At 36.8% G+C, this 15,304-nt stretch overlaps 1 protein-coding gene across 1 annotated transcript in view; it reads right to left on the reverse strand.

Annotated features, from left to right (window-relative positions):
* NECAB1 (N-terminal EF-hand calcium binding protein 1) overlaps nucleotides 1-15,304 on the reverse strand; it is a 233,463-nt gene that overhangs the window by 41,029 nt on the left and 177,130 nt on the right. The window contains exons 7-8 of the mRNA XM_031439294.2: nucleotides 10,087-10,208; nucleotides 1,144-1,220 (exon numbers count right to left, since the gene is read on the reverse strand). Coding sequence (XP_031295154.2) covers nucleotides 1,144-1,220; nucleotides 10,087-10,208 — 199 coding nt within the window. The remainder of the gene's footprint in view (nucleotides 1-1,143; nucleotides 1,221-10,086; nucleotides 10,209-15,304) is intronic.

Genomic DNA, 15,304 nt, shown 5'->3' on the forward strand with positions numbered 1-15,304 from the left:
GACTCATTTTTGTGAATATAGAATATTTTTACAAATAAATTCTGGGTTGTTCAAAGTCAGTAACTCTGTCTCAAATATAAATGTTCCTTCTTTAGTGCCTGGCATGCACAGAAAACATATTCTTACTGAATGATAAAGCAGCCTCTTCATGAAAGCTGTTTAAGAGGAATATAACTATAATATCAGGACTACTGTGTACTAATTAAATTATTCAATAAAAACACAATAGCTGAGAACGCAAGATATAGCTCTAAAGAACTCTTTATCATCTCCTAACTTGCTTGATTAACCTGGTAGCTTCAATGCCAGAAACCATCAGTTAAGGCGCTAACTTCTAAGTGAAGGAAGCCAGAAAGAGAAAGAAAAATACCATATGATATTGCTTATTTGTGGAATCTAAAAAAAGGACACAAATGAACTTATCTACAAAACAGAAACAGACTCACGGACATAGAAAACAAACTCACGGTTACCAGCGGGAAAAGGGGGGTGGGAAGGGATAAACTGGGAATTTGAAATGTGCACCTCTTGGGAAGTGATGGAAATGTTAGGCATCTTGATGGTGGTGGTGGTTTCATGGGTGTAGACATCTATCAAAATTCATCAAATTGTACATCTGGAATATGTGTAGTTTACTGTCCAGGAATCATACCACAATAAAGGTGTTAAAAATAAAATAAATTAGATTAAATTGTTTTAAAAAGATGCTAACTTTTAGAAGTTGAGCGTGCAATCTCATCTTTTAATGTACCACACAGCCATCTCCCTGAATCACTTTGAAATATTTCCAAGACATCAACCAGGTCATCCCTAAGAGCTGCCATTTGCATCATTCAAGCACACTGCTACCTTAAACGAGTGATAACCTTAGAGTCAGGAATGCAACACAATTATTTAACTTTAAACTCTACATCCAACTGTAACTATAACTGGGGGTGGCTGTGGGGAGAAGGAGAGTTAACAGGAGCTTCTACATTCGCTTTAACAAGAATCCCAAATAACTACCAAGCAGTCATTTGTGGCCTCATTGGGATCCTGGCTGATATTCTATCCATTGTCAGCCATGGATGTTGGGGCAATAAAAATAATGAGTCATAATCTATTGGAAAGTGAGAGAGAGAAGAAGGAAAAGGAAGCACTCACCTTCTTTTCCAGTCTGTCAATTAATTTCTGGAGTCTATTTATCTGGGTCATCCACTGGTTATCTTCTTCCAGTAAGCCTTGAGGGGAAAATCATGAGGCAATATGTTAAACCCTGGACAGAGCAGAATGCTCTGATATCTCAGAGCTTTCCTGTTAACCTGGAGGAAGAACACAGTGTCATTGACATCAACACGTCTAATATATATGTGTGTGTATATATATATTTCCCACCCCCCGACACGAGCTCTTTGTAAGTTACTGATTTCCATAGATCTAGGCATCCCAGTGTGTTCATCTTCATAAGTCTGGTTTTTCCTAAAATTATTGTTGTTGCCTGTATTGGCCTCTGATAGTCAAAGGAACAGATCCTGCTGGGCCATTTTTACCACCCCATGATGTGGCTGATTTTTCTTTTGGAAAAAGGAAAGTACTAATCAACAGTTCTAAACTTAACTTCTGGGGCAGTAGCAGGAGCCAGGGAAATCAGAGCCCGGACCACAGCAAGGGATAAACTGTTAATCAAACAGAAATGTAAGGGCAAGGTAGCCGGTACCTCCTTCCCTAGGGGTTAACCCGAGTGGGCCCTCCGGCCGCGGCACAGCAGTTCAGAGTACAGACGGGAGTCTGCTGATGTTGGCCAAACTGTTTGACTCCTTTGACTTCACTTTTCATATTTTTAGAATGGGAATAACAATACCACCAGACTCCCCGAGTCATTGTGAGGATTATATACACACGTATACACACACCTGCATGTACTATGTCTGCGTCTACACACACGTATCTGTATCCGGCACCAGGCTGGACATTATGTAAGTCCTGCGGCTACTGCTGCTGCTGTTATAAACGTTATTATGCAAAGGGGAAGAGAGCTGTGGCCTGAGCCCCCGCACAAGCACCTGGCGTCCTTGTGTGTCCCCCTGCAGCTTGCTCTAATGCATTTTCACGAACATCTGCTGAAGTAACATTATTTGATATTTCTTGATAGGAGAATGTGATTGAATTCAAGACTATAAAGCCTGTGTTAGCGCTGAACGTTAGGAAGATAAGGCCTCAGTTATAATAAAGGGGTATTACTTTACATTAACATTCACTTCTCTTACCTGCTGTTTTGGGTGAAGCTCCTCTCAAAGCTTCAAAATAAATCATGACGCAAAAAGCAGCAGCAGTATTGCCACAAAAGAAGCGGCTACATAAATAAGGATGCTTTTACAATAGGAAATATTATAAATATATAAACGAAGTTTGTTTATATTTTAATCTGCAAGTCAGTTAACAGCTTTCCACTCTAGGTTGTTTCTAGGAGAATTCAAGGGGGCTGTCACGCCAAAGTCCCACAGAAAGGTATTTTGGGCTTAATACTTTCCTTTTAAATGGCTAGAATGGAAGGAACAATCTATGTTTTGACACACGAGCCTCATATTGCCATTTTCTAGTCACAAAAGATAGATTGTGTTACTGTTGTAACGTCTTCACTTTCTTCCTGTTACAGACTTACACGTATGTACCCTTTGCCCCGTGACTTTGCGGTACCTCTTACCCCAATGGGTGGAGTGCATCCCCTTCCCCACTGTTCCTGAATTTGGCACGTGACAGTTCGGCCAGTGGAGACTTACTAGACAAGATGCAAACTGTGTTTTTTTCCTTCCTGTTTTATTGAAATATAATTGACAGACAGCACTGTATAAGTTGAAGATATACAGCATAATGATCTGACTTACATAATTATGAAATGATTAGCAAAATAAAGTTTAGTAAACAATATCAGCTCATATAGATACAAAATTAAATAGAAAATTTTTCCATGTAAAGGCAACTCACGATTTATTCTCTTAACAAATTTAATGTAATAAGATATACAGTGTTAATTATACTTATCATGTTGTACTTTACATCCTTAGTGCTTATTTACCAAATGAGAAGTTTGTACCTTTTTAAAAACAGAACTATTATTGATCTACAATATTACATTGGTTTCATGTGTACAACATGAGTCAATGTTTTATAGACTATAATCCATTTAAAATTATTATAAAATATTGGTTATATTCCCTCTGCCGTACAATATATCCCTGTAGCTTATATGTTTTATACCTAGCAGTTTGTATCTCTTAAACCCCAAGTCTTGTCTTGTCCTTCCCCTCCTCACTCTCCTCAGTGGTAACCACTTTGTTCTCTGTATCTGTAAGTCTGTTTCAGTTTTGTTATATTCATTCATTTGTTTTATTTTTATATTCCACATATAAATTATAATATATAGTACTTATCTTTCTATGTCTGACTTATTTCACTAAGCATAATACCCTCCAGGTCCATCATTTTGCAAATGGCAAATTTTCATTCTTTTTTATGGCCGAGTAACATTCCACTGTAAATATAAATATATATATATAGCCTCTTCTTCCATTGATTCATCTGTTGATGGACACTTAAGGTTGCTTTTGTATCCTGGCTATTGTAAAATAATACTCCTATGAATAGTAGAGTGCATGTATCTTTTTGAATTAGTGTTTTCATTTTCTTTGGATATACACTCAGGAGTGAAATTGCTGGATCATATGGCACTCCCATTTTTAGTTTTTTGAGGAAACTCTATACTGTTTTCCATAGTGGCTACACCAATTTACACTCCCACCAATGGTGTGCTAGGGTTCCTTTTTTCTCCATATCCTCACCACCATTTATCATTTGTGGTGTTTTGAGGATAACTATTGTGAAAGGTGTGAAGTGACATCTCACTGTAGTTTTGATTTACATTTCCCTGATGATTAGTGATGTTGAGCATCTTTTCACGTGCCTGTTGACCATCTGTAGGTCTTCTTTGGAAAAATGTTTATTCAGGACTTCTGCCTATTTTTCAATCTGCTTGTTGTTTTCTGATGTTGAGTTGTATGTGCTCTTTGTATATTTGGCATATTAACCAGTTACCACATACATCATTGGCAAACATTTTCTCCCATTCAGTGGATGAACTTTTCATTTTGTTGATAGCTTTCTTCACAGTGCAAAAGATTTTTAGTTTGATGTAGTCCCATTTGTTTATATCTCCTTTTTCCCCCTCCCTGAGGAGAGATATCCAAAAATATGTATTACCAAGACTGACGTCAAAGAACACACCGCCTTGCTTTCTTCTAGAAGTTTTATAGTTTCAAGTCTTACATTTAAGTCATTAACCCACTTTAAATTTGTTGTTGTGCATGGTGTGAGAGAGTAGTCCAGCTGGATACTTTTGCATGTAACTGTTCAGTTTTCCCTACACCATTTATTGAATAAGCTGTCTTTTCCACACTGAATATTCTTGCCTATTTTGTCATAGACAAGACTATTTGCCCATAGAAGTGTGGGTTCATTTTGGGGCTCTCTTTTCTGTTCCACTGGTCTATGGGTGTGGTACTGCTTTCATCACTGCCGCTTTGTAGTATACTTTTAAATCAGAGAGCCAGATACCTCTAGCTTCGTTCTTCTTTCTTAAGATTGTTTTGGTTATCTGGGGCCCTATGTGTTTCCTTGCCATTTTAGAAGTATTTGTTCTAGCTCTGTGAAAAAATGCCATTGATATTTTGAAGGCATTTCATTGAGTTTGTAGATTGCTTAGGGTAGTATGGTCATCTTGACAATACTAAGTCTTCCAATCCATGAACATCCTATAGCTTTCCATCTGTTTGTGTCATCTTCAGTTTCTTTCATCAGTTTTCCAAATACAAGTCTTTTACTCCTTTAGTTAGATTTATTCATAAGTATTGTATTCTTTTTGATGGAATTTTAATGGGGTTGTTTTCATAATTTCTCTTTCTGATACTACATTGTTAAGTGCATAGAAATGCAACAGATTTCTGCATATTAATTTTGTATCCTAGAAGATACAGAAGGCTGTGATGAGATCTTAAGAGATATTGTCAACTCTGCCTCTTGCTGGCTGCATGACCTTGCACCAAACTCTTCATATTTCAGACTCAGCTTCTTTGGTTATACATTAATTAGATCAGTTATTTCTGGCTCTGGCTCAGAATAATAGAATTGTACTTTTTTTTTTTTTTTGAACTGAGGTATAGTCAGTTACAATGTGTCAATTGCTGGTGCACAGCATAATGTCCCAGTCATGCATATATATATATACATATATATTTGTTTTCATATTCTTTTTCAGTAAAGGTTATTACAAGAAAAAATGTGTATCCTGGAACTTTACTGAATTCATTGATGAATTCCAGTAGCTTTTTGGTGGCATCCTTAGGATTTCCTATGTATAGTATTATGTCTTCTTCAAATAGTGATGGTTTTACTTCTTCTTTTCTAATTTGGATTCCTTTAATTCCCCCCCCCCTTTTTTTTCTTTTTGGCTGAATGCTGTGGCTCGGACTTCCAATACTATATTGAATATAAGTGGTGGGGTTGGGCAACCTTGTCTTGCTCCTCATCTTGGAGGAAATGCTTTCAGTTTCTCATCACTGAATATGTTGTTAGCTGTGGGTTGTCACATATGGCCTTTATTTTATTAAGTAATGTCCTCTCTCTATCCACTTTCGGTAGAGTTTTTTTTTTTTATCATAAATGGATGTTGAATTTTGTCAAAAGCCTTTTCTGCATCTATTGAAGTGATGGTATGATTTTTATTCTTCAGTTTGTTAATGTAGTGCATCACACAGATTGGTTTGCAGCTACAGAACCACCCTTGCATCCCTGGGATAAATCTTACTAGATCATGGTGTATTGCTAAATTTGTTTGCTAACATTTTATTGAAGATATTTGCATTTCTGTTTATCAGTGATATTAACCTGAAATTTTCTTGTTTCTGGGTGATATTTTTTCAGCTTTTGGCATCAGAGTGATGCTGGCCACACAGAATGAGTTTGGAAGTGTTCCTTCCTGTGAAATATTTTAGAATAGTTTGAGAATGATAGATGTTAACTATTCTCTAAATATTTGGTAGAATTCACCTGTAAGGATAACTTGTCCTGGACTTTTGTTTGTTGGAGGTTGAAACAATGAAACACTGTTCTCAATTTCTTTTCTGGTATTTGGTCTGTTCATATTATCTGTTTCTTCCACTTCAGTCTTGGGAGACTGTATATTTCTAGGACTATGTTCATTTTTCTACATTGTCCATATTGTTGGTGTAAAACTGTTCATGGTAATCTCTTATGGTCCTTAGTATTTCTCTGATGATAGTTATAACTTCTCTTTCATTTCTGATTTTAGTGATTTGGTCTCTCTTATTTCCTTGATAAATTTTTCTGAAGGTTTATCAGTGTTATTTATCAATTCAAAAACCAACTCTTATTTTCACTGATCTTTTTTTCTACTGTTTTTTAAGTCTGTTTCATTTATTTCCATCAATCACTTCATCAATTTCATGATATCTATGATTTCTTTCCTTCTACTGACTTTGGGTTTGATTTTTCTTCTTTTTCCAGTTCCTTAAAGTGTAAGGTTAGGTTATTTATTTCAGATTTTCCTTATTCCCTCAGGTAAGCTTGTATGGCTATAAATTTCCTCTTAGAGCTGTTTTGCTGCATCCCATTGATTTTTTTTATCATTGTGTTTCCATTTTCATTTGTCTGCAGTTAATTTTTGCTTTCTTCTTTGATTTTCCCAGTGACTCACTGACTGTTTATAGGCATGTTGTTTAGCTTCCATATGTTTTTTGTAGTTTTTTTCCTTATAGTTGATTTCTAGTCTCACAGTGTTGTGGCTGGAAAGTTGCTTAATATGATTTCAGTCTTCCTAAATTTACTGAGACTTATTTTGTGGTCTGGAATGTGATCTATCCTGGAGAATGTTCCATGTGAACTTGAAAAGAATGTGTATTCTGCTGCTTTTGGATAGAATTATATATATGTGTGTGTGTGTGTGTGTGTGTGTGTGTGTGTGTCTGATTGACACAAATTCTTCTGGGATTGATCTTTTTATCATTTAACAATGTCTTTGTTTGTCACTTTTTACAGTCTTTGTTTTAAAGTCTACTTAAAGTCTGATACAAGTATCCCCACCCCAGGTTTCTTTCCATTTCCCTTTGCATGGAACACCTTTTTCCATCCCCTCACTTTCAGTCTGTCTGTGTCTTTACATCTGAGGAGAATCTCTTGTAGGCAGCAAATATATGGACCTTGTTTTGGTATCCATTCAGCCACTCTATGTCTTTTAATTGGGGCACTTAGTTATTGACATATAAAGAGATTATCAATAGGTATGTACTAATGGGCATTTTGTCTTTTGCTTTGGGTTTTTTTAGTTCTCTTTTGTTCCATTCTTCTTTTTTTTGCTCCCTTCCCTTGTGATTTGATGACTGCCCTTATGATTTTACTTTTACTGATATACTTGCATTCTTTTCTATTTTGTGTGTGTGCATCTATTACAGATTTTTGGCTTGTAGTTAGCATGAGTTTTACATTTATCAGTCTCTCTCTCTTTATCTCTATCTATCTCCATGATTTTTTTAAGTTCTTGACCTTTTAAGTTCACACCCAATTTTAACAACTCTGAATTTTTACTCCCACCTCCACATTTAATTTTTTTTACATCATACTTTACTTTTTTTCATTTTTTATATCCCTTAACTCTTCATTATGGATATAGATGATTTTACTACTTTTCTCTTTTAAACTTCTTTATTTATGGTTGATTTACTGCCTTACTGTAAATTTGCCTTCAGTAATGAGATTTTTTTCTTTCATACTTTTCATATTTCTAGTTGTGGCCTTTTCTTTTCTGCTTAGAAAAGCCCCTTTAATATTTCTAGTAAAGCTGGCTTGGTGGTGATGCTATCTTTTAGTTTTTTCTTCTCTGTAAAACTTTGATCCCTTCATCAATCTGAATGAAAGCTTTGCTGGGTAGAGTATTCTTGGTTATAAGTTTTCCCCTTTAAACACTTTAAATACATCATGCCGCTCCTCCAGGACTGCAGTTTCTGCTAAAGCACCAGCTGGTAGCCTCCTGGAGTTTCCCTGAACGTAACTTGTTGCTTTTCCCTTGCTGCTTCAATATTCTCTCTTTATCTTTAATTTTTGCCATTTTAATTACAATGTATCTTGGCATGGTCCTCTTTGGGTGATCCAGTTTGGGACTCTCTGTCATTCCTGGACCTGAATTTCTGTTTCCTTTCCTAAACTGAGCACATTTTCAGCTGCTGTCTTCAGATACATTCTCTGCCCCTTTCTATCTCTCTTCTCTTCTCTCTTCTTGGACTCCTGTAATACACATGTTAGTACACTAGATGTAGTCCCATAAGTCTCATAAACTGCCCTTCCTTCAAAAGGATGCCTGCCAGTGAGTGCATCAGTGTCCTCATGGTAGTATGAGCTCTTCAAAAAGGCCACCAGTGTCTATGTCCCCAGGGTGAGATCCAGTTGCTTCCTGCTTCTCTGGTTCTCCAAGATCAGCAGGTAGGTCTGACCCATCCTCATTTCAAATCACTACTTCTTACCTGTATCCCAGAATGTGTGAAATTTTGTGAGCATACTTTAAGAGTGGAGTCTCTTATCTCCCACAGCCATCTGGCTCTCCCAAAAGTAAACTTCTGCTGGCGTTCAAAATCAAACATTCTGGAGGCTTGTTTTCCCAGTGCAAGACTCAGGCTATAGATCCCTACACGGGGCTCTGACTGTAATTATCCTCTCATCTGTGGACCGCCTTCTTAGGGGTATGGATCCTGAGCATGCCACTTCTCCACCTTGCCTCGGTTCCTTTTTTAATGTATTTGGTTGTAAAGATCTTTTTCTGCTAGTCTTCCAGTCTTTCTCATCAATAGTTGCTCTATAAATAGTCATAATTTTGTGTCCACAGGAGAAGGTGAGCTCAAGGTCTTCCTATTCCTCCATCTTGGCCACTCCTACAGTGGCTGTAAATGAGCTGTGTGATTTTTCCTGGCTGTTTGTACTTTTGATACCCACCAGAAGATGATACTGCTCTAAGTATTCACTGATCGTAGAAGCTACATGAGGAATAGAGCTGAATACCACCTACGGGCTGGAGTCACATCCAGCTGAGATCACCCAAATCACAATCAACCATAGACCCATGAAAGGAAAAAAACAAGTATTTCCAATTGTGATCATGGAGATTTTGAGGTTGTCTGTTTCAAAGTAAAATTGCAGTAATAATCTGTTACCTCTGGACAAACTGTTTCACTTTCTGGAAAAATGGAGATACTGACATCTATCTTATAAGATGTTAGCATAAAATAAGACAGTGTTCAAGAAAGCATTTTGAAATCTTTCAAGTAGTCTGATAAACACAAGCTTTATTTTAATTTTCTGAAATGGTAGACGTTTAAATATTCATTTGTGTTAAAATGACATGTTCAAGTGATATGTGCATTTATATACACAGACACATGTATTCATGTTTTACAAAATTTGCTCTGATATTTAACAATGTAAGTTTTCATATTTCAAATTTATTTTAAGGTAATTATTATAAATAACATGGTTAAAATGTAATAACCTAATAATTATTATTAAGGTCTTAATCTAAAGAAGCATAGACTACATTACACACTTCAAAAGCACTGCTTTGACTTCAATCCTGTCACGAGAGCAAACAATAATCCTTTTCCTAAAATGAACTAGAGGATGCTTAGGCAGGCTTGGGGATCTGGGATTGGGGTGCAGACCGAAGGGCACCTCCTTTGCCCGGAGATGATGAGGGTTTCTACAGGTCTCAAGTCTTTCTCACGTTAGGTGACTGGGCCCCTGTCCTCGCTCCCCCCCGTGTATCTGTGTCCTGCCCGGGCACGGCTGCTGCATTCTCCCAGAACTGATGGCTGGGAACACCACCCTAGTTCTTACTATCTTAGATTCTTTACTGCTTTGGTTTCAGACAGACTTATTTGGTATAAGGAAAGCATTCCATTATTACTGTTTTGGCTGTCTTTCCCCCCTTTTTAAATAAGTCAATATGAAGATACAATTAAGCCAACTTGAAAAATAACAAAGCTTCATTACCTGGACCATAGACATTAAACTGAGGGCTGCTGGGAGAGAAGCTGTTGTGTCGCTGGACTCGGCGACTTGCTCGTTTTCCAGGCCATTGAATTGACAGGACTTCTGGCTTGGTTGGCCCTCGTCTTGAACAACAAAGACAATATTTAACCTCAATGTCAAGGTTTCAGTCTCTTACCTGAAGGAACAGATCTTCAACGATCAATCACAAAGATTTCCTAGTGTAGTGAAAAGAAAACTTACGAGAACCAGAGCTTGGCAACGTGGTCTAGAGACAACATGGTGATACGGTATTACAGTAAGGGAAACCAAGGAGAAGACCTTTTCTAACTCTTGCAATTAAACAGTTTGAGTAAAAGATACTGATATATATACACAAAATAGATTAAAAAAAAGTTCATACTGTATAGCACAGGGAACTGTATTCAGTATCTTGTAGTAACTTATGGTGACAAAGAATATGAAAATGAATATATGTATGTGTATGTATGACTAAAGCATTATGCTGTACACCAGAAATTGACACATCATTTTAAACTGACTATACTTCAATAAAATATATAAAAGCTAAAAGACAAAACTAAATTTAAAAAATAAATTTAATTTAAAAATAAATAAAACCAAGAAAAAAGTTTGAGTAAAAATTATACCTGAATTTGTAATTTAAGAAAGCTTCTTTCTTTTATTGTCCAAATCTTTAGTGGAAAAAATATTTATTCGTATTTTGTTATGTCTGAGAACACCTATGGTGTTTTTTCTTTTATTCACTTACAAACTTAATTGCTTACATCAAAGCTAAATATTCATATAATTTAAAAAGTCAAGTAATTCTATAAACTTACTTCTACAAACAGGCTCTCCCTTCCACCATACCATGCCCACATTCCCCTTACACAAAGACAACACTTTTCAACAAATGTTTATTTGGGTCTAGCTGTATCGAACATGCTTAAATTACTATCTCCTGCGGAGGTGTGGCCTAGATGTGCAGTTGGAAAACCCTGAGCTCACCTCCTCCCAGAGGGACACCAAACTCACAGCTATTTACAGAGCCACGATTGACGGGAACACCCTGAAAAGATTTCCCACAACTAAAGGAACCACAATGAGACAGGCAGGACAATGCTGATGCAGTATAGTCAAGATCCACACCTGGGGAGCCAACCGACAAACAAGGAAAATCACAATTGCAAGGGTTCCCCCCAGGAAGCGAGGGGTCCAGCTACCACACTGAGTCCTCCAGTCTGGGGGGTTTGTACCACACAGACGAGCCCCCGGCACATCTGGCTTTGAATGCCGTTGAGGCTTGCACGCGGGAGAGCTGGAGGGCTCTAGGCAACAGACACTCTGCTCTTAAAGGGCATAGGCAAAATCTCACACAATCCGAGACCCACGGTAGAAGCAGCAATTTTAAAGAAGCCTGAGTCAAGCCCACTTGCCGATCTTGGAGAGCTTCACAGAGGCAGAAGGGCACGGTGATTCTTCCCAGGGACACAGGCAGAGCACCACTTTGGAGACCTCCATTCCACGTATTAGTGGCAGGGGTTTTCTCATGCATTAGCAAATAAAAAAGATCAATGAAAGTAAGAGCTGGTTCTTTGAAAAGAAAAGCAAAACTGATAAACTTTAATCTAGACTTAGGAAGAAAAAAAGACAGGATCCAAACCAATAAAATCAGAAATGGGAAGAAAGTTACAACTGACGTCACTGAAGTACAAAGACCTTTAAGAGATTACTACAAACAATTGTATGCAAATTAACTGGAAAACCCTCAAAAGTGGATAAATTTATAGAAACAAACATATGAATCAGAAATAAATAGAGCCAAACACACAGAGGTGAAACCTCAAGTGTGGAGGATGGGTAAGGTATCTGAAAAGGAGATTCTGTACAGAAAAGAACCAAGGCTAGGGGAAGCAACTTTGGAGAATTCCAGTCCATCTGCCACCACATCGTTAAATTTAAATTGACCACTTCCTGGGGTGGATAACATAAACTACAAATTTGATGTAAATCGACTTTCCTCCTTTCTAATTGCATTAATTGCTAAGTAAACTGAGACTGAAAAGATTCATAAGAAAAAAAGTGGCTATGAAAATAAGTTTTCCAATGGTGGAAAGCCTGGAAATATGGGACCCTATTTGAAAACCAAACTTTGTTAAAACATAAGGATTCAGTTGTTAAATAAGTTTGCATTCATTTAAAGGATACAAATACTTCTTTTAAAAATGAAATTGAATTAGTTATTTAAAAAACTCCCAAATAACCAAAGTCTAGGACCACACGGCTTCACAGGGGAAGTCAACCAAACTGCAAAGAACAGTTCATACCAGTCCTTCTCAAACTACTCTAAAAATCTGCAGAGGAAGGTATGCTTCTGAACTCATTCTGATGAGGCCAGCATCACCCCAATTCCAAAACCAGCCAAAGACAACACAAAAAGAATTACAAGCCAATATCACTGATGAACATAGGTGCAAAAATCCTCCACAAAGTGACAGCAGACTAAATTCAATGAAAGAATCATACACCATGATCAAGGAGAATTATCCCAGGCATGCAAGTATGGTTCAATATCTGCAAATTAATCTACATGGTACACTACATTAACACATTGAAGAATAAAAATCATATGAAAATTCATAATCATCTCGATGATGCAGAGAAGGCTTTTGACAAAAATTAACATCCATTTATGATAAAAACTCACCAGAAAGTTGTTACAGAGGGGAGATTCCTCAACAAAATACAGGCCATATGTGACAACCCACAGCTAACAGCATACTCAGTCGTGAGAAGCTGAAAGCACTTCCTCTAAGACTAGGAGCAAGGCAGGGATGCCTACCCTCTCTACTTAGTCAGCATAGTATCGGAAGTCCTAGCTACACCAATCAGACAAAAAAGAAACAAGAGGAATGCAAATTGCAAAGGAAAAACAAAAAGTTCACTGCAGATTCCATGACAGTATATACAGAAAATCCTAAAGATGCCACCAGAAAACCTATTAGAACTAATAAACAAATTTAGTACCTGTAGGATAAAAAATGTGTAGGATTAAAAAATTAATATACACAAATCTACACACTAACAATATTCCTATACAGTAACAAGCTATCAGAGAGTGAAATTAAGAAAGCAAATCCATTTACAATTGCATCAAAAAGAATAAAATGTACAGGAATAAATCTAACCAAGGAGGTAAATGTCCTGCAATCAGGAAACTGTACGACATTGATGAACTGAAGACAACGCAAATGAAAAGATATACTGTGCTCAATGACTGTAACAATTAATACTGTTGCAATGACCATACTACCCAAGTGTATGTGCAATCTCCATCAAAATAAAACTGGTATTTTTTCACAGAGCTAGAACAATTCATTCTAAAATTTGTGTGGAAACACAAAAGACCCCAAATAACCTAAACAATCTTGAGAAAGGAAAACAAAGCTGAAGGTGTCATGCTCTCTGATTTCAAACTATACTACAAAGGTATGCTAATCAAAACAATATTGTACTGGCACCTAGATCAGTGGAACAGAATAGAGATCCTAGAAATTAACTCACATTCTTAAATGGTTAATTAATCTAGGGTAAGGAGGCAAGAACATACAATGAGGAAAATACAGCCTTTTCATCAAATATTGGAAAAACTGAACAGCTACATGTAAAAGAATCAAACTGGACTACTCTATAACACCATACACTAAAATAAAATAAAAATGGAAGACTATACTTCAATTAAAAAAAAAAGACTTAATGCAAGATCTGAAACCATCAAACTCCTGGAAGAAAACGTATTCAGTATGTTCTTTGACATTAGTCTTAGCAGTATTTTTCACACCTCTCTCTTCAGCCAGGGAAGCAAAAGCAAAAATAAACAAATGGGACTGAATCAAACTAAAGCTTTTGCACGGTGAAGGAAACTGAACAAAATGAAAAGGCAGCCTACTGAATGGGAGAATATATTTGAAAATGATGTAACTGATAAGGGGTTAATATCCAAAATAGACAAAGAACTCATACAAACTCCTCAGTATTAGAGAAACGAACAAGTCAATTAAAAATGGGGGGAGGACCTGAACAGACATTTTTTGAAAGAAGACATACCAAAGGCGAGCAGACATTTGAAAAGTAGCTCAACATCACTAATCATCAGGGAAACGCAAATCAAGATCACAGGACCACAAGACTCCAACCCTTCAGGCTGGCTGTTATCAAAAGGGCAACAAATAAAAATGACTGGTAATGATGTGGAGAAAAGGGAGCCCTTGGACACCGTTAGTGGGAACGCAAATTAGCACAGCCACTATGGAACGCATTATGAATGTTCCACAAAGTTTAAAAATAAAACTACCATATGATCCAGCATTCTACATCTGGGTATTTTTCCAAAGAAAAGAAACACTAATTTGAAAAGATATATGCACCTCTGTGTTCACTGCAGTATTTTTTGTAATATCCATGATATGGAAGCAACTAAGTGTCCACTGATAGGTGAATGGATAAAGATGTCGTGTGTGTGTGTGTGTGTGTGTGTGTGTGTATGATCTATGCATATATATAATGTGTGTGTGTGTGTGTGTATATATATATATATATATATATATATATATATATATATATATATATTAGACACATACACAAGCACTGGAATATTCCTCAGCAATCAAAAAAAGAATGAAATCTTGCCATTTGTGACAGTATGGATGGACCTAGAGGGTATAATGTTAAGTGAAGTATGTTGGACAAAGAAAGATAGATCATACGACTTCACTTATATGTGCAGTTGCAAAAATAAAATGAACAATCGTAACAAAACAGAACCAGACTCATAGTTACAGAGAGCAAACTAGTGTTTGCCAGAGGGGAGGGGGAAGGTAGATGAGTGACAAGGGTGAGGGGGATTAAGAATTACTAACTTCCAGTTACAAAGTAAGTGAGTCACAGGGATGAAATGTACAGCATGGCGCATAGTCAATAATATTGTAATAACTTTGTATGCTGACCGATGGTAGCTAGACTTTGGTGGTGATCATTTTGTAATGTATAGAAATACTGAATCACTATGTTGTACATCTGGGACTAACATAGTGTTGTAGGTCAGTTATACCTCAATAAAGGAATAAATGAATGCTATCTCTTTCTTTTTCAGTTTTAGGCTTTAGCTACCAACTTCCCTACATGAACAGCTCAGGCCAAATACATACATGTGGAAATG

The sequence above is a fragment of the Camelus dromedarius genome, chromosome 20 (genome assembly GCF_036321535.1).
Source record: "Camelus dromedarius isolate mCamDro1 chromosome 20, mCamDro1.pat, whole genome shotgun sequence".
NCBI classification, from domain to species: domain Eukaryota; kingdom Metazoa; phylum Chordata; class Mammalia; order Artiodactyla; family Camelidae; genus Camelus; species Camelus dromedarius.